This window comes from Sceloporus occidentalis, unplaced genomic scaffold, assembly GCF_023333645.1.
Source record: "Sceloporus occidentalis isolate IW3139 unplaced genomic scaffold, rSceOcc1.0.p SCAF_5, whole genome shotgun sequence".
NCBI lineage: Eukaryota > Metazoa > Chordata > Lepidosauria > Squamata > Phrynosomatidae > Sceloporus > Sceloporus occidentalis.
Window position 1 is genome coordinate 79,492,424 of NW_028316985.1, and position 20,964 is coordinate 79,513,387.

At 38.2% G+C, this 20,964-nt stretch overlaps 1 protein-coding gene across 2 annotated transcripts in view; it reads right to left on the reverse strand.

The window, feature by feature from the left end:
- Window positions 1-14,711: 14,711 nt before the first annotated feature.
- Window positions 14,712-20,964, reverse strand: part of TBC1D22A (TBC1 domain family member 22A) — a 155,629-nt gene continuing 149,376 nt past the window's right edge. For both annotated transcript variants that reach the window (XM_089524458.1, XM_089524457.1), the window contains exon 13: window positions 14,712-19,087. In XM_089524458.1, the coding sequence (XP_089380584.1) occupies window positions 18,959-19,087 (129 nt within the window). In that variant the 3' untranslated portion in view covers window positions 14,712-18,958. The remainder of the gene's footprint in view (window positions 19,088-20,964) is intronic.

A 20,964-nucleotide genomic window follows, 5' to 3' on the forward strand; every position in this document is an offset into this window, starting at 1 on the left:
AAAGTGCGTACCTCTTTGATTTGAAAATCACCACTGAGAGGCCCTTTTTTTTAACCATAAGAGTTATTTCCTTAGTTTTTTTAACTTCTCATAAATCATTACCTTAATTTAAGTCCCCTACTTCTCAGGAATCTATAAAAAGAAAGATAGCCATATCTTAATGTCCCAGAAGTTGATCTGCAAAAGTGGCAGTGACATCCTGAAGAAAATATTACAGTTAGGTGCTTAAAATTGAACTATTCATTGTACTAAAAGGCAAAGCTGATAGGGCCCTGTTGGAATAGCTTGCAATCTATAAGAACAGTCCAAGGAGGGAAAAGGAACATTAATAATTGCAGGTTCATTGAGGAGGATCCTAGACAACTGCTCTGCTTTCCTTCTGAAGGACCATAAACCAGTGATAGATTATGATTTCCATGTCAGGTTTCAGCCCAGTCTTTAATGGAACATCCAAGGTGTTGAGCAATCTAAAGAACCTTGGATGGCTCCTAGATTTTGGGCCCAAACTTGGAAAAGATTTCCTACTCCTGTGATAGGAAAGTCATTTGCAATTACTAGAGGAATAACTACACAATTGAGACCATATTAGGAAGGGGGAAATGAAAAGCAGTCATTATGAGCCATGTCGATAGAAATACCAAAACTGACATTGGCTGTGCATATGCAATCTCTCCTAGAATCAAAGTTGTAGAGACAAAACAAATCATTGATTCCAAATCTCCTGTAGCTATAATGTGGACAGCTCATAACCTTAAGTCTCCTCAGTGAACATCTGGCCAATTATATCCTTTTTGTTAGAAGATTAACAATTTCACATTTAAGTTTTTAAAGTACTCTCGGGTGGAAACTATTTGAACGCGGTGATTTCTTTGTAATTTGTCACTATACTCTAGCACTTCATTACTTGTCACCAGTATTTGCCTCAGCTCCTCAGACATGCTTTCTGAAAATATTGGTTCAGGTTCACACATCTGCCCTGTATCTTCTGCAGTAAAGACAGATTAAACCAATTCATTTAGTTTCTCTGCAATCTCCTTATCCTCCATACTACTCAGTTCATGTTTTGTAGTTAGAAACATAATTACTAAATCATGGAATTAACAGTGTTCAAAGAGGATGGCCATTTTCCTTCCTCATTACACGCCTCTTTCCAAGTCCATAGGGCAATCCACTCTTTCTTTATGCTTTCTATTGGCTGCAAATATCCCAAAAGCTGGAGAGAAATTTCTTGTCTGTAAGGGCAAACACATACACACACACACCACCACCACCTTCCAGCCCCCCTTGCAATCTCCATTGACGTATATATATCATATAGGAGTGGCCATTTTTATCCCCATCATGGCACATTGAGTGGTACAGTGATCCCCCCCAATAGGTTCCAAAATTCATGGATGCACAAGTCCCATTAAATAGTAAAATGGTGTTTCTTACATAAAATGGCAAAATCAGGGTTTGGTGTTTGGAATTTGTGTGTGTGTGTGTGTAAATATTTTCAAACCATAGATGCTTGAATCTGTAGATAAAAAATCTGTGGATATGGAAGGTGACTGTACAGTATGAACCTCCACAGCTAGCAGTCTACAATGAGGATGAAAAATGCAAGGTCTCCACTCCTTGTGGGATCTATACCAGTCCCCTAAGGAACAGAGAGAAGAAAGGGATTGTGATCTTCATCACCACTCTAGTATGCTCAGTTTGCATAGTGGTGACAAAATCCATTCTTTATCTCCATTTTGGCACATGGAATGATGAGGTTTAAAACCTTCTGTCCAGTGTGCTATGATGAGGACAAAGGCTGTACTAGCAAAGAGGCATGGCCTCTCAGCATGCCACAGTCTGGATCAGATAACTTCACAAGTTTTATTATACCCATGAGTTAGAGATGCTGCATCTCTAGTTTACTTTTAGGTACTCAAGAAATACATAGTCAGTGTGGTCAGGTAGTCTGAGAATGGGACTGAGAGCAGGAGACCAGGAAATGTTTTCTTGAACTTGGATAATTCTCTTAGCCTAAGAGAAAGGCAATGGCAAACTCCCCCTGAATAAATCTGGGTGAAAAAACTCTATGGTACGGTTACCAAAAGTTGGTGTCAACGTGAAAGCACACAATGACAAAACCCAAAATGCAGACTTTGATATTGCTTCGGGGGGAGAGGGGGTTTCCAAAATTGGAGAGAGAAACACCTATTAAAATTTTATTAGTACCAAGTTAAAAATAATCACTTCAGAGCAAGCTTTCTTTTGAAGTTCATAGAACACTGCCTCAGGCCTGATGCAGAAAGAAAGAGAAAGAGGGAGAAAGAAAAAGATATTGGTAAATGACATGGGAGAAGCCAGAAAGTTCAATCTTTTACTTAAGAGGGTGATTGATTCAGGCTAAAGTTGGTTTGTATTCAGTGTCATAGGTCACAGCATACTGGTAAAAAAATAGCCATGGCCAATTGTCTCTTAAGGCAGACAGAAAATGAAATATTTCATGATATTTGTATTAGTTCAAATGGAGATTAATTTACATGATGCAGCAGCTTTTGAACCCAGTTCCAAACAAAACTTGGAAATGCTATTTTTGGATGACAGATCCTAGAATCCCCTAGCCAGAATCTGGCCTAACTTGGCATGCGGATGATTCTGGAAGTTGCAATTTACACAGAACAACAATTTATAAGTAATGTGCGGTCGAAGGCTTTCATGGCTGGCATCCATACTTTTTTGTGTTTTTGGGGGCTATGTGGCCATGTTCTAGAAAAGTTTATTCCTAGAAGAGTTTATATTCTTCTACAACATGGCCACATAGCCCAAAGAACCCACAAAAATGTAATTTAAAAATAACTTCTCCAACATGGTTGGTTCAAGGCTAGGCAAGCCTGTAGTTCTAGTCACAAGAGTAAGGACAGGCAAATTCTTAACAGTTGGTTCCACTGGTTTGCATAACATATTTTCATTCGTCAGCCAACTGAATATCCCCATATTGCTGCCTCAGCTGCTTTTGTCTGGTAAGCTCCAAAGCCTTCATTAGAGGTCATCTCTCTTATATGCCACTAAAGAAAGGGAATAGAGGACACAGAGGGGCAATATCCTTTATAATAAAAAACCAAGGCCATAGCTTTCAGATGACACATCTCCTCTCTAAAGAGTCTGAAAATCTTTGCCCCATCAGATAATTTAACAAGTTTTGTTCTCAAAAGAAAGCTGAATTTGCTTTGTTCTGTTTGAAAGGAAGCAATTGTGAAACGGGGGAGTTGGCAAACTGTTGGCATGCAGATACAAAACAAAAAGCAAGTAGAAAGAAGACAGCTGTGATTCAAAATGGTAACAAGCAGCACGCAGTTCTATCTAAATTTAACAAAAGCATTTTTTAAGCTTTATTCAAAACTGTTTGGCTCACACCGCCTACGCAAGAGGATGCCCCTGAATGCCTTCCCTGGAAGAGCTGTCTCTGCCACAGCTTCCTTACTAAGCAGCAAGTACCTCCAGTGGCTACCCTAAAGGCACACAATCCCATCTGATCTTGGAAGCTAAGCAGGAACAGTTTTGGTTAGTACTTGGATGGGAGACTGCCAATGAATACCAGGTGCTGTAGGCTATAGTTCAGATAAAGGAACCAGTAAAAGCACCTCGGCATATTATTTGCCTAAGAAAACCCTGTTAAATTCATGGGGTCACCATAAGTGAACAAGAGATTTGAAGGTGCACACATGTGCTCATGCACACACATCATCAACACACCACTCCAGATGAATGCTATGCATTGACCACAGCTATAGGGCAATGAGATCCACAAGAATGCAAGTAACATTGGAACAGCTGGCCTTTATAATTTTAGATGCAATTGTGTGTATTTTGTCCTCATTTTGAATTTGCAGCTTAGATAGCAAAGTTTACTTCAGAAGATCTCATGGTCCATGGCAGGAGGGTTTGAGTCAGTCTGGCAATGGTTGGTGAAGGCTAACACCGTGGCAGCTGATGGCTGCCATGTTGCTGTTATCGTGGTGGATCCACTCTGGGCTTTAGTCTCAACTTGAAAGGAGTGAATCTACGGTACTGAATATATTTTGCCAAACAGGGTTCAGAACGTTGGATAGTTCCTTCAAAGTTGAAACCTAATGCAGATTCACAGCTCCCCTGTGATGGAAGATATCAGCACCAATAGACAGATTAAGACACGCTAAAGCTCTAAGTGAGGTCAAGCTGGCATGAGTACCCTCCACTACTAAAAGAGAATATTCTAACAATTCCATAACAATTATCTAAAATTTGAAATTTAGCAAGCTTTTTATATTAGGGGCCCTTCATAAGCCAAAGCTCTAAACTGTAGTTTTCTTAGGTTGTGCTTAAATTTTATTATGGTGCAAGCTTGTCAACAACAAGAAGGTTGGAGAGGAAGGAGTGGCTATAAATTCAGAAGTCATAACAGTGGAAGAGGAAGAGATGGCAGACTGTGCGCCTTATTTGACCTATGAAAAAGTCAGACCAATGTTTTGACATTAGAAGAAACTTCAAAAATTAATCTGAAAAACTCAAGAACTTTGCAGGAGCAGATTGCTGGATAGACAGATTTATTTTAATATACCCTGAAGCAAAACAAAACATTTGCAAGATAATATAGTGGGTTAAATTAAAAATTAATATTGTAGCAAAGCAGCACCTAAGGAGCCATTTATTTAAATACATTTTAAACTATTCATTTCCCAGTGGGAGAGAGGGGTAAGTTTGAGGCAGAACATCAAAATATAAAGTACTCTGAAGTATGGGAAACATGGAGGCGCCAATCTGGGTGGAACTAGATCCTGAACGGATATGAGAAAGTGATATGAATAAACTCAGATGAAGCATTGAAATAGAGTTCATTTAAGTCTGGATTCATTTTAATTTGGGTTTCTTTTCTTAACCCTCTTATAAAAAGGCCAGTATAGTGGTCGACTCACCTTCTTCTGCTTTGTCCTGCCTGCTAAGATACAATAGGTTACCATAAAGAAGGAGAGGGCAACTGCATGGAGCTGGGGACTGAACTAGACCACAAGCCACAACTGCTTAAACAGCAAGCCCAAATACCTCCATTTTCCTCTGCAGTACCTTTCAAACTGGCAATAGTCTGATACTTCCTTTTGCCATTTTGACAGGGACTGCAAAAGTAAAGTGAAGCTTTGAGGAGTGGAATGGTGTTCTAAGGTGTAGGGAGTAAGGGGGATTTTTACATGTTTTGACACATTTCTTTCTAGCTTAGGAACAATAAGTGTCCAAAAATCAAGCCAACCTTCTTTTTAAAACAATGAGGCTTGAAGGGTTTCAAGGACACACAATATCCATGCCTGCCCTAAAGTAAGAATGGGGAAGCCTGTTTCAGCTGGAGGCCAAATTCAGCTTCAGATACAATCTTAGTGCCTTTATTCCAGTGATGGGCACATACTCTCCAACATTTCACAGACAAAAACAAACAAACAAAAAACCAGGACACATGAGGCCAAGCAAAATCAGAGTGTGGTCCAGATGGCAAAAGTTATTACTGAAGAAGAACAGACAAGCTAAAAGAGGCTGAAGCAGTTTGCTTTTGCCTGAGTCTACTGGTAAAGGCATGGTTCTGCCGTTTCTTCCCGCTGAGTTAATTGACAGCAAACTATTTTGCACACTGAACTCTAAAGTAATTGAAGCCAGAACAATGGAGCAAAGTGAAAGAAGGAAAGAGAATCTGGGACATGCATCTGAATCTGTGGCAAAACAGTTGAAAAGGTGGGACACCAGCAGATTAATCAGGACAGTCCGTGTCACATTGGGATAGTTGGGGCATATGTGGGCAGGGCCAGAGACCAAAAATACAAGGATATTTTAAAGGTCTTAATGCTAGAGATGCATTTCAATGCTTTAGAATGAGGGGGGTGGGTGGGTGGTATATAAAAGCTGGGAAGCTACCAGGAAGGGATGTCATAGCAAGGGATGTGGCCATCTAGGGAATCCCAGACAGCCAGTCTGGGATCCTTAAGGATGAGGTTTCTAACACCTACCCTAGATATTTCTCTTACTTCTTCCCTTATTAGTCTAAACCATAGCTGGACAAAGCCCTGGGACTGCATGCAGCCCCCAAGGAGTCATTTTGCAATCCTCACCTCCCCCAGACACCCGTAATTTCCCTTTCTCTGGCCTTCAAAGAGAACGACTTCCCTCTCCTGGAAAGTTCTGGAGGAAACAATTCTGGACCTGCTGGCACTGTTTAAATATCAAATACTAAACTGAAAGCTGCTCTGATAGCATTTTGGCTGAAGAGCAGGGTAATCATCATCATCATCATCATCATTTTTTTAAAGTCACCTGTTTTAAGTTTTTGGGGTATTCTTAGAAGTATATGTAACTCTCAAGAGGGTCCCAGACCCAGAAAATAATCCATAGATTCACTGTAGTTGCCCACCCCCTGTCTTAACCAAGCATTAACTATATATCCTCCAACATTTCATAGATAAAAATGGCAACCTAATCCTGTCTGCAGGTCAACAGTGGTGTCTGTCAAGCTATCTGTGTTCTCTGCTAGAGAATGGTGAGGCAAAAACCTTATGACCCACTGTTAACAAATTTGGAGCTAGAAGTGGATGCAAGAAGAGGATTATGATGAACTGATTAGAGTTAGTATGTACAGGGATCTTGTAGCATCTTTGAAGCTAATTGTGAGAAAGAAGTTGCAGCATAAGCTTTTGTAGACTTGGGTCTCCTTCCTCAGATGTAAGCAAGCCTACGGAAGCTTATGCTACAACTTCTTTCACACAGTGGGTCTCAAAGGTGCTACCAGATCCCTTTGCATACTGATATTCCAGACTACAGACTAATACAGATATTAGGATGACCCAATGGTTGAAAATATAAAATATGGCAAATTAATGAGAACAACAAAACAAATAAGGAGATATCATATATGTTACAGTTTTATGAATTTGAAGAAAATATTAAATGCAGGGGGGTGAGGCATTCTAGAATTAGGTAAAATGGAGAGGTAGCATATATGTAATAGTTTAATGAATCTGAGGAGGAAAAACATTGGACGTAAGATGGAACATTCTAGAATTCCTGATTCTGCAAATTACATAAAATAGTCTTTAGAGTACATAGAAACATTTCTCTAGAATAGAAATGGCTCTATGGAAAACCAAAAGAACAGAAAGCTGATCTGATTCTGTTGTTGCACAGATGTTAAGAATGCTTTCTAAAAGGCATTAGGAAGCTTGAAAAACTGTCAGAAAGCGGAAAACGTTAGACAAGAAAGGTATTGTGAGATACGGTGAAAATTCAAAGAACTCAGCTACGTGGGAAAACATAAACAAAAGTAAACAATATAAAGTTCAAACAGAGGGAGCAATCCAAAAGGAAAAGTGTCAAAAAGAGTGATTTAATTTGCATATAGCCAAATGATTAAGAGAATATATTACTAAGAGAAAACTATTGGATTATGGAATATCTAATCATGCTGAATGAGCATGATTTAAAAATATTTATTTATTTGAAAGGAACCATTTGTTGTGTGGAATTTGTTGTTTCTAATCTATATATTTTTTCTTACTTCTGTAGTTAGAATTTATCTACTGTACTGAAAAGAGAGAAAGTGAAAGAAAAAAAGGGGGAATGGAAATTTCAGTTAATTTTTTTAGAAATCAGATATGATGGACTGATTGATGCAATTATCTGGGGGATACACCTGTATTAAAAAGTATAGTGCTGACAAATTTATCACCAGCCCATTGTGAAAAAGTACAGAGATCTGAAATTCTTAACAAGCAAGTTGAAATTAAATGGTGTAAGATATAGATAGGATGTGCCATTTAAAACGACCTTTAGCTATATATTAGAAATGAATTACTGTCAAGAATACGGAAAGAATGTAATTTCTAGAAAGATGTGAAAAAGCGAATTAGCAGCAAAAGTGAGGGGGAAAGAGCTGGTAAGAGAAAGCTGTAAATCAGAAACAGAGCTGGACATTGTTGGGAAAGGAGGAGAATAAGTTGAATTTTAAGGGGAAGCAGGACACAAGATGGGAGAAGACTTGTGGTTGGATGGATGGGTTTATCATATATAGAGAGCATAAGGAGTTAATCATTTGTGATTTATGTTGCTACATGAAATATGGCAAGTATGAAGGAATGAAGAAATGATGCTATCATTTAATATTGTGGTTTGTTAAAGGGACTGTTGCTTATCCAGACTTGACTTTGTCCTTCATCACAGGAGACTTCCACATTACAGGCTCTCTCTATGGAAGATGCACCGGAAAATGTAAATAAAATTAACTTTTATAATTTGTTGGTAAGTGACTCCAGAGAAAATGTCTAAAATGCATAAAAGGGTAAATAATCTTCGCAGGAAGTGTGAGCAACAGTTTTCCATATGGGACATTTTTCCATATGTGGTGGATTTTTGAGAAAGTTAAGAAATTCTGGAGCCAAATACATGGTTTGATACAGAGGATTTCGAAGGGCAGCATTCAATTTAAACCTGGATTGCTTTTGTTGGGACTGATGGATTACTAGATGGAAAAGGAATACAATAGACTGCTACAATATATGACCGTGGCAGCAAGAATACTGTATATATAGACATGGAAAAATACTCCCATGAGGAAGAATGGCTCAAGAAACAGAGCTAGATGAAATGGACAAATTTCTATTTTGATTACAGAGAAGTCATTGGTGACGTTTTTGAAGGAATGGAAACTTTTGATTGTCTTTATGCAGAAAAAATGAGGATAATATGTTGATGGTAGGTTTTGAGTATTAGTAGAATTTGGTCAGGCAAAAGTATATGAATATTGTTTTCACTGGAGGAGTAACATTTTATATTTTATGTATAACCATTGTTTAGAAAGCTGGAAGTCAATGTAAATTTTTTTCCTTTTCTTCCTGTTGTCGTTTTCTTTTCCTTTTTTCATTTGTGTTTATATATATATATATATGAAAGTTCTCAACATTCTTTTTAAAGAGAAACTTGGCCTAGACCATTTCAAAAAAATAGAAGCTTGGCCTATTGTATGCTGACACTTTGCATTTTGACTGAGAACAAACAACAAATCCCAGTAAACATAACTTCCACAGTTGCGCTTTGCTTTGATCAAACCTTACACCTTATTTCAGAAATTATTCTCTTATTCTGAAAGGTTTGTCCAATCTTCTAATCAATCGAAGTTTATAGGGAAGAAGCAGGAGAGCACCAGGAGAGATCCTGTATAACTCAGATCAGTTGTGTGTGTGGGTCAGAGCAGCCATAAAACTAACAGCAAATTTACCACTCTGGTTGGAACCGATCTACAACGAACCCTTGGTTAAACATGCCCCTTTCAAAATGCCTCATTAAAAGCTATTATTTAAATATATTTAAATATTTTCATAGGAGCATACTGCACAACATTCTCTTGGGCTTTCCCTCAGGTATTTTAAATACATGCTACAAAATACCACCACAACTGATGTACAGGTCTAGAATGATCACTCCACAAGTCTATGGAAGGTTTGACAGCAGGGAATGGGGAGCTGCATTAGAAGAGGAAGTAAAATCTTCTTTTAGGGAACTAGAAGACATTAGGTAGGAAAATTGAAATAGGGCCTCTAGATGGTCTTCAGATAAGTCTGTCACTGTCATCAACCTGCTTGTTGTTTTGTGTCTGCAAGTTGTTTCCAACTTATGGAGACCCTACACTGAACCTATCATGGAGTTTTCTTGGCACATTTCCTTAAGAGTGGTTTTGTCATTGCCATCCTCTGAGGCTGAGAGTGTGTGACTTGCCCAAGGTCACCCAGTGGGTTTCCATAGCTGACCTGGGATTTGAACCCTGATCTCCAGAGTCCTACTCCAACACTCCAACAACCACACCATGTTCCATTTAAATGGCCTTTGGCAAAGGCAAACCATTTCCGAGCAAATCTTGACAACCCTGCGATAGGATTGCCCTAACGTTACCATAAGTCAGAGACAATTTGAAGCCACACACAACAATGATAATAACTTTGCATAGTCAGAATGGCAGTATGTTTGCAATTAGTATGTTTGGTTTGGGTGTCTGTTCTGTTGCTCTATTGCTTTCCTTGAATAAATCCTCTCCTTTTAGGGTTGGGTATTTAATAAAAATATATTTAAAAATGCTAAATATCTTGGGTATTCAATACAAATCTCTTGGGTGGCCCATTCTGAAGAGTTCTCTTTGACCATGATTTCATCAGCAACACCTTATTTTCATACTGGGCACTACAACTGGGCAGTGAATTTGCTACCTGCAGCATCACATGAATGAGCACAGGAAAATTCAGCAAGGTGTTGAAGAACAGGGTTGTGTGGGCCAACCTGAAACCCCTTAGCTGGCCTGGCGCCATCAGGTCCTGTGAAAGTGAGAGAACACTGTCCTCTCACCAATATCCAAGTAAGGCTCTTCCAGATACTATTTAATATTGATGGTGGTATCAACTTGGCAATTTCAGGTATCAAAATGTCTTGGGCCAGCCTTGGTTATTCTTGACCCTGCTGGTAGGGTGCAAATGTTTAATACTGTGGGGTCTCTCAACCCAAAAAGTGGTTTCAGTGAAACACTGGACAGAAATTTAGCAACCATCTTATTGTGGGAGGTGGAAAGAGTCAGAAAGCTCTAAATTCAAAAGAAAGTGGAAGGCAGTGGGAAATAGGAAGACCGCATTACAAGTGGATAGACTCCATCAAGACCTGCGCAGGGTAATTGATTTCTTGTGCTCTAGGGGGTTCTTTCATTCATGGGGTCACCATAAGTCAAAGTTGACTTGACAGTAAACAACAACAAACTAGTCCTGGGGAGCAAGACAGAAGAGATGGCACTTGCAGTAAATCAAATTCTCAGTGCAGCTCCAAGAAGTGCAATCACCACTTTTTCCTGTCCAAGATTTTTTTCCCCTCTGTTAACTGCAAAAATTCCTTCCTGTCAATTTTGTCTTAGAGAGATAATATAGAGAGAGATCTTCAAACTGAAGGACAAACCAAGCCAAAAAGAAAAAAGAAAAAAAGAAAATGGAACAAGAAGCAAAAGTCTTGAATTAAATGCATCATACCATGCTATCTCTTCCCAGAGGAAAACATTAAAACGTAATTTAGTTATCGGCGGCTGCTACTCGGAAATAATATTTGAGAAATCCTGTAGCTTATTTTGACAGGATCCTATGCTTTAAAAGTTCTGTGACTTTGACAAGGTTAGTTAGTTAACAGAAATGGCTTGCATGGCAGGAGAAACCATTTTTCTGCCTAGTGGAACTTCTCAATATGAAACCTTGAAGCCAGAAAACAGCAAGTGGAAGTTGTTCCAATTAAGTTATTTTAATTATTCTATGTTGCAGGCACACATGATGCTTTGGCAGGCTTTCCTGAGCTTCTCAATTGGGAACTTGGGTTCTTTGTTGAGATTGCTGAACTTTGCCAAGCATCAAATACTGCTCTATTGTTAACAAGGCTCATTACTAGAATCCTGATGGTGGCCCTAAGGACCACGCAAGGGGTAATTTCCTTCAAGCCTTGGCAACCTCTCTCACCTTTTGATCATGCCACAGCAAATGGCACTGAATATTTTGCTTGGCTCCTAGGAAATAATAAAGCAGTGACCAAAGCTTAAATAAAATGGAGAGGTGCCAGCCAGGATTATTGTGGACTCCAGTCAAACCACACGTTAATATAGTTTTGCACTTTCGGAGCTATAAAGACCCTCCATACAAAAGAGCAGAGACTAACAGGGGCTCTGCATTTTTATGCAAATGGTGAAATTAAGAGTAGCTAAACTTTCAACGTCACCTCTGACACCTTGGGTATGTTACTCTTGGCCGTGCTGGCTGGGTGATTCTGGGAGTCATAGCTCTGGGTGATATGATACAAATGAGTAATTTTTCCATTATCAATGAACAAGAGTTAACCAAACAATACAACAAATGAAAACATCATATGCAAACCAACTCTACAATGGTGATGCTATGACACATCCAGAGGCAGGACGAGTGCTTGAAGGACAGTGAAACTCAATACCCATGGTGCCAAATCCATCCAAGGAAAATGCCCACGATTAGGATGGATGGTATAGCCCAAACATATTCTGCTTAAAATATAGAAAACAGTCAACTCTCCCATTTTGAAATCTTAAAAAATTCTCCATCCACAGTAAAAGAAAGATGGGAGGATTTGAAGTACTAATTTGTGGCTAATGCTGACTAGTGCTCCCATTACCAGCTATTAGGGAGGATTATAGAATCAGAGAGTTAGAAGAGACTGCAAGGGCCATCCAGTCCAACCCCCTGCCATGCAGGAAATCCACATCAAAGCATCCCTGGCAGATGGCCATCCAGCCTCTGTTTGAAGACCTCTAAGGAGGGAGACTCCACTACACTCCAAGGGAGTGTGTTCCACCATCGGGCAGCCCTTATTGTCAGGAAGTTCCTCCTGTGCATGAAATATGTGCATGAAATAATGGAAAGAAAGGCCCAAATTATTTACTGGGAAACTCTCATCTCTTAGAACAAAGGAATGCCAGACATTCTATCTCTTGCAACATATCTATTAGCCTCATGTGACATATGTTTTTTGGCTCTGGGTGTTGCAGAATATCCCTGATTCTGCATCTATGTGATTATGGAATATTTTTATACCTTGAAAAATCTTGGGTCAGAAAATAGCCCCAAGAAGTCAATCAATGCAAGGTGTTTTGTTTTTTAACCACTTGCTTACATGAAGGGTAAAGCTAAACCATGCAGTCAAGACTATAGGAATTTTTAGTTTGGATGTAGTTTGAGAATTTTCAGGAAAAACCCTATTGCTATCTGCTTATCATTTTCCACACAGAACGTAATTGACTGTTTGTAATTTTAATTCTAAGCAATGACTACAGTACTATCTATATGGCACTGAATTTTCTTCTTTTAACTCTGATTTCTACCTTTTGTCTATTCTGTCCCAGAAAAAAACTAGTGAATATACATTACCAAAACAAATAAGTAACTAGATGAAATATGTCAGAGTAGATACTTCAGAAATTTCTTTTAACTGTCATAGAATATGAAAAATAACTTTCTCCAAAACAATCCTCCTCAGTAAATCTGTGTTTCCTTTGGATCTCCTTGATATGACCCTGCTGGTTAATGAGTCTGAGACAATTTGAAATTGAAAGACTACTGTCATTACCTTCCACAGAGACATTTTTGCTAACTCTACATCAATTCCTAATAAACAAGGTTTACAGAGTGAAATAATAAATCAACATATGCATGAGCAGACAAATATAAATGATTAATGTTATTATTTTCTTCTTAGAATTTGATAAACCTATATATCTCCTTTGATGCCACTCTGCAAGGCTCCATACAAAGCTGGATTAAAATTGTGGTTTCTTTAAAATGGCCTTTTAGTAGAGAAAGAGGAAAGAAGCCAGCTTGCATACTTTGCTCTCTCTGAGAAAAGCTTAGCTTTTGCTTAACATCCATTAGAGATTTCAGGCTTCTGCACAAAATTAAGATATAAGAGCCAAATTCCAATTGCTAGTTTTAACTACAATACACCCACTGAACCAATGAGATTTACACAAATGTTGACAAGACATGAAATAATTGATTTAATGGTTACTTTAGCCAGGATTAGCAATTCAATTTAGGACAAAATTTACATCCTCGATTTACACTTGACACATTCCAAAGGAGAAAACATCCAGGGGTGGCTGTGTTGGCCATACAGCAAAGTACAGCATCCAAAATCCACAAAACAGCAATAGCTTTATTGGACCAACCAAAATGCACAAAATACATCATGCAAGCTTTTGAAGCTCCACTGGCTTCTTCATCCAACCAACGTGTTAAAAACCATACAGGAGAAAGAAAGAAAAAGGCTATGTTGGAATCACAGGCCTATGTTTTGTCAAGATGTTGTTATTGTTGTTCTCAGTTAAGACGATACGAAGGGATATCCATGTAGGCAGAGACCTCCTTTTTGGACATGTGGGCTCTGGGAGACAAAGAGCCGTATAGTTTAAATTTTATTCCCTGGATTTTACAGATCTTTGTCCTCTCCATGGATACCAAAATCCATGGATGCTCAAATGCTGTTATATTCAATGGCATAGTAAAATGGTGTTTCTTATATAAAATGGCAATATCTATATCTTTATATGTTGTGATTGTTGTGAGCCTTCAAGTCATTTCTGACTTATGGTGATCCTAAGGCATGGGGTTTTCTTGGCATGATTTGTTCAGTGGTTTGCCATTGCCTTCCCCTGAAGCTGAGAGCATGTGACCTGTCCAAGGTCACAAAGCAGGTTTCATGGCCACGTGGAGAACTGAACCCTGGTCTCCAGAGTTGCAGTCCTACACTCAAACCACTATGCCACTCTGGCTCTGTATAACACCATTCTGCAAGGAATATCTGTTTTATGTATTTGCTTGTATGCAAATTCCTCCTCTTTCCCAAACCAGCAACCTTAATGACTTTTTAAAAGGATGTTCACCCTTCTGGCACCAACTCTGATTCTTCATATACATGCCTCACCATTTTCACATGGAAAAGAAATCAGGGGAGTGGGGGTCTGTTATGGCCTGTAGAGGTCCAGAAGATGCGAAAAACAGTCTTTGGACCCAACTAAGTTGTCCAATCCATCACAAAGACTCCTCTGTTATATCCTGTTACTTTAGAATTACATTAAATAAGACATTATATTGTTAAGGTTTAAAATATATATATTACATAAACACACAGTCTTAGGTACTTACATTTTATTGTAGAGTTCTCAAGTTAAATACAAATCTATGGGATTCTTCCATATGAAATTAAAGACTAGTGTAACTAGTTTGCTATAATATATTTGAGATGTACAGATGATTGAAGCATATTTAATATTCTTCTGTATTATATTTACACATTATAATAGACTGTTTATTATTTACATTTCATAGCATATACCATAGATATAAATTGGTTATTTGCACTGTACAGTTTTTTGTTACAGAGATTAGTTAATATTGCATTTATGACAACAGCATCTTCAGGTCATCCTGATGAACTCTTATGAAACTACAAATCAGGCTACATTAGTGAGATGCCTTGAAAAATATCAACATAAGAATATCTATATTAGATACCAATTTATTTTTGTATTGGAATTATTAATGTATTATTATTATTCTTGTTGTAGTAAAGGGGTGTAAAAATGGCAGAAATATTTCTTCCATGAAACATTGGGTTGGGATGGCACTTTACCTGAGATACAAAAAATTATCAAAAACTAAGCATAATTCCCTTTTAAGAGAAGCATATATAGGGGAAGATGTGCATGAAATTCTGTCATCTGCAAAATACCCCATTTATATAAAACATCTGAATACATTTGCATTCAGGAAAGTCTGATGTGCTTAATCTCTTTTCCTTGCCTTTCCATTTTTAACCCACAGCATGATATACTTCTTAATTTTTAATGGGAAGCAATTCAAATCCTGGAACTTGGAAGCTGTGATGAGTCAGCCCACAAATGGAACTTATAAAGGAAGCGTTTTGTTCTTGTTATTCAAATATTCACATTTGTTGCATTTCACACAGCAGATACCTCTGGACTTGCAGCATTTCTCATAATTGAATTTCTAACAATCCCAGATCTGTAGATATTACAACTTTCTCTTTCTTTTTAAGTGTTAATAAAATGTTTACCATCATTAACAGGTGTTATGTATTTGCTATCTTAGTTCTTGCTAATGGAAGATTTTTTTAGGCACAATATGACAGTTTGTAAACTTAAGAGATAAACACTGCAGAGAAATCATATAGAATGTAAAATTAGCAGTTATCTGGTATTTGAATAAGACATATACCCTGTGGTCCATAGACATATTGAACAATTCCACAGAACTCAATCTCATCTCCACATTTATTACTACAGGTGTCCCCTACTTTTCAATGACCCACCATTTTAACTGTTGTAAACTATTCCCAGAACCTGTATATTTGATGCATGGCCCACTCTTTTGACCATGCATTGAATTAATGTTTCTGGCTGTACAGTAATTTAAAAAGGTTGAATGAGCAGAGGTGGGGACTGCACACATAAGACAGGGGACGTTAAAGAGAGAAGATGTGGGTTAATAGCCTACAACACCACCCTCACTCCTCTTAGAGGAGCTCCAGCCAAGTTAAAATCAATCAGAATTATAGTTTGGCAGGGACCTCATCACCTGATGGATGCTCTGGCCTCTTTCTGCTCTTTCTTCTCCTTTCTCCAGGGAAAGGTGGAGGATGTCGCTCCTGCCAAAGATGGCAGCCAAGCAGAGTGTGAGTAGGCAGCTTGTACCATCAGAGCGAGTGGAGGAGGGATGGAGAGAGGAAAATACTGCCTCCTGTTTATTTGACAGGTTAGGGACTAGAGCACTGTACAGTAATAGTCACAATGGCACATAATGGTTCTGCATTCCATCAATTTCTGCTTTTTGACAGAAACCTGTCAAATAAGTGGGAGACGTCTGTATGTAATAACTTTGTGGCAAAACGAGAACCTATGGTATTTCCTGCTAGTGTTACACTAGATCCAAACTCCTATGCACACTACAGTATTTTCTGGAAATAGAGGTGTAGCAGCAGTACATATGCTCCCTTTTAAACAATGCTGCATTACCATTTCCTAGGTAATGCAGCAGCATCAGATCACCCTTCCTGTTGACTTAGAACCTCTCGAACTGCATCCACACAATAGAAATAATCCAAGTTGACACCATTTTAACCCCTTTAACTACTATGGCTCAATTGAATTCTGGCAATTGTATTTTTGTGAAACATTTAGCCTTCTCTGTCAGAGAACTCTGGTGCCACAACAAACTACAATTCCCAGGATTACATAGTATTGAACCATGGTAATTAAAGCAGTGTGAACCTGGATTATTTCTGCAGTATGGTTGCAGTCTCAGTCATTTTCATCCCCGTGAAAGGGCTTATACGCCCTTATTCAGAACAAACCTATTACTTCAATAAAGCTATTCAAGAGCCATGTGCTGGAAAATGAGGACTAAAACTGGGGAAAAACTGGCTTTCACAGCCAGTGCCCCCCAAACATACATGGCTAAATAATAAGACACTTGTAAATAATTATGTAGTCACAATATTTTTAAATATAAAACCTTAAGATATCTTTATAGCATCTTAAGAACATGCATCTAGTCAATCCTCCAAAGTAATCTAGGGGTGTGGGAGTGTAAATAGTTCTATTTCCTAACATTTTCATATATTCAGACATCTACACTTCTCTCAGACAGCAAGTTAACAAGTACAGCTAAACTGAAAGGCATAAAAAACAAAAACAAACAAAAAAGGCACATTTGAAGGCTCCTGAAATAAAGATTTTCTGTCCGCACAGTTTAGGGCTGATCCCATCTGATTTCCATTGTTCAGATCTAGATTGGGCCCTGCCTTTCCAGGTGTTGATGGAATTACTATCCCCATCATCCCTAACCATTTAGGGACATCATGCCCAGTTGGGACTGACGGGAGAAAAGTGCAGCTGACAAGAGAAAGTGGTGGCATGCTGGATAACCAAGCACACAGGACTTTGATGTGTGAACATTCAAAAACCCCACATTTACTCCAAAGTTGTCAAACACTGGCTTCTACAAGTCTCCTATTTGGATAAATGGGCTCTTACAGTAAGTTAGTAACTCTTTATGTTTGCCAGAGCCTTCTATAAAGTGCAGAAACTTAAGTTAAAACAATAATAGCTCACTTGATTTACGTTTTTGAATGAGACAAGCTTTTCAATCCACTTGTGCATAAATCTTTAAGTGCATGTCTCTTTGATGCAGGTGAATTCCTCTGGCACACTTCTTTTTAAAATGTAAATGGCCAAAGTGTTAAAACCATCAGCCAACCTAATTTGTTAAGAACACGGTCGACTGGAATAGCACAATCACCAGCTGTCCAGCTTTCCAAACTCTGCCCAACACAATGAAAAATCCACGCAAAAGGTGGAATAGCTGTCTGGGTTGATGGCTCCTTCCGTGGCTTCTCTCCCCCACAATCAAACCAGTCTATGGTTGGTGGAGTCGGGCATAAAATGCATCAGATAGAGATCCTATTTTTTGTTAAATTGTTCTTAGCATGTTAGAAATTCAGGATAAGGCAACAACACGTTAAAATATATTCTTTACTGTAAACTAAGATTCTCATTACAGAAAAAAAATCCTTAAAGATTAGAAGTCTATATACGGAAAATATTTGATAGTTTTAAGTTATGAATACATTATTATAGTAGAAGAAATCCATTTCTTAGTGTATAGCCAGCATATTTCAGAAACTAAAGTGAAATAATTTATTAAAACACTATTTGCACATCACAGTGTATAACATCTGGGGAACTCCTTTGTTCATGTATGTGGCATACTTTTCCAAGTTCTAGATGTTGTGTTCCACTGAAATCTGTTACCTGTTTTCATTGTGTAAACAAAGATAACACTAAAGGTATTTAAATAGTTTGTGTTTCAAACTAAAATAAAAACAAACCCATACAACTCCTATGTGACCTTACCACCCAATTCATTTGTCCTCATTTTCAACGCAAGACTGATTATTCCTATTAGCTCACAAGCACCAGACACACCAGAAATATTTCCATCAAAATAATGAACACAATCAACTAGCTCATGGAGACAAGACAATCAGTCATTAGATACCAATGAACATAAAGCACTTTTTTCATTAACATAATAAGTCAATTACTAAAGGAAAGTGGAAGCATGATAAAAAGAAAAGTGAGCTTCCAACTTTTCCAGAGGGATTGAACAAAAGCCTCGAAAGCCAACATGGTCTTCTCAACAGCCTGTGTCGCCTATTTCTTTGGTAATCCAATGATCACATAGCTTCTTGCTGAACTACAATGAAAGGCTCCATATGAATACAGGTGGATAATAGTGTCTCACAAAACCAGAATAATGAAAATGATGCCACAACAGCAGTATACGTGTTTTTTGTTCTTTCATCTCTTGTAATGGTTGGGAGCATCTGCAAATGCAAACTTCAGTCTGTAGGCTTCTGCAAGGAGAACACTGATCTCTTCATTTCCCCAATGCATTGTGGGCAGATTCTGTAAAAAGATGAGTAGTTCCTTAAAGGGAAAAGGAGAAAAAGATAATTAGCACAGAAGATACTTTGTAAATATCTCAGGACTTAATAGGTAGATGAAGGTTTGTTTTGCTATAGCTTCTAAAATCCTTCATCAGCACTAGGGCTTCCTGTAATTCTGATTTATTTCTAGAATGATTTGGTGTGAAATGTATTTATGCAAAGTAAGTAAAATAAAGCTAATGCATTTTTGTATTTTATATTTATATTTTAAGAAGCACCCATTTGACAAAGCCATTGCTCATAAAAACGGTTTGCAAGTTGCCCAGAGACTTTTGCCATACAACATCTATATAAATATACTTATAAAAACAAATATTACAAATAGATAAAGTAACCAAAATGAGTAAAAATGGGAGTATCATCCAGGGATTAATAACTGTGGTAACAGTGAAAGAAAGAGGAAAAATATTAAAATTATCTTATTCATAAATGTCTATTATGGATACTCCCTTGTTGTGTCATATCTCATTTTCTTAATATTTAGTTTTGACCTATCTATAACTTTCTTAATGAAGTGTAATTTTCAAGTATGGGGGGAAATTATTTAAAATGGTGTTCCAAGGCAGCTCCAGAGTATAATAAAGATTTATTTAAATCTTGAGTCAGTCATCGTTTCAAGCATCAGTGACAGAGAACTTCGGCCAGATTACCTTATACAGTATACTAGGCTATAAATCGACAAATTTAAGCCCCAAAATTGACCCTAAAATCCTGGGTCGACTTATATATGGGTCAATACACTAATACTGCTTAGACAGGCCCTGAAACAAGCACCGCATGATGCCCCACTCTTCATGCCTCATGGCAGGAGTGTGTTTGTGTGTGCATGCGCATACAAAAAAGGTTCACAGTCTGATTTGAAAGTCTTCTCTTCCCACCAAAGAAACACCCCCTTTAGTTCTATTTTTCTCCATCCCAGTCTGATTTGAAAGCCTTGTCTTCTCATCAAAGAAATGCCCTTTTAGCTTGTCTTCTTCCCCTTCTCAGTCTGATTTGAAAGTCTTCTCATCAAAGAAACACCCCTTTTAGCTCCCCTTCTTCCCCTTCCCAGTCCGATCTCAAAGCCTTCTTTTCCCATCAAATAAACATCTCCTTTAGCTCCTCTTCTTCTCCTTCCAGTCCAAATTGACAACCTTCTCTTCCCATCAAAAAACATCCCTTTTAGCTTCTCTCCTTCCCCTTCCTAGTCTGATTTGAAAGACCTCTCTTCCCATCAAAGAAACATCCCCTTAGCTTCTCTCCTTCCCCTTCCCAGTCCAATTTGAAAGCTATCTCTGCCCATCAAAGAAACATCCTTTTAAGCTCATCTGTGTTCCCTTCCCAGTCCGATTTGAAAGCCTTCTCTGACCATCAAAGAAACACCCCTTTCAGCTCCCCTTCTTCCCATTCCCAGTCCAATTTGTATGCAGATATTAAAGCAAAACAAACGGAGCCTCAACTTATGCAGCAGTAGGCAACATTTCTGGGGTATGCGAATACACACTATCATATGTAGTGGGGTGGCCAAAGGATGGCCCTTGGGGAACATGTGGCCCCCTCCCACCATTATTTTGAACATTGGGGTGGGGTGGTTTCAAATAATTTTTGGCCTGAAAACTGCCCCAAAAGGAGCCAAAATTGCTTGAAAATGTGGTTAAGAGCCACATGGGATGCCAAAGACCTGTATTTCCATCCTTATAATGAGATACTGGCTATCGCTTTTACTTCTAAGAATAAAAATGACACTGTAGAAGTTGCGGCATAAATCTGATAAGAATTATTACACTACAGCAAGAAGTAAGTTTCAAAGATTTTGTAAAAGGAAATCCCTTAAGAGCTATCTAGCTGCTAACATTCGTAGCCTCATAGTTTAGATTG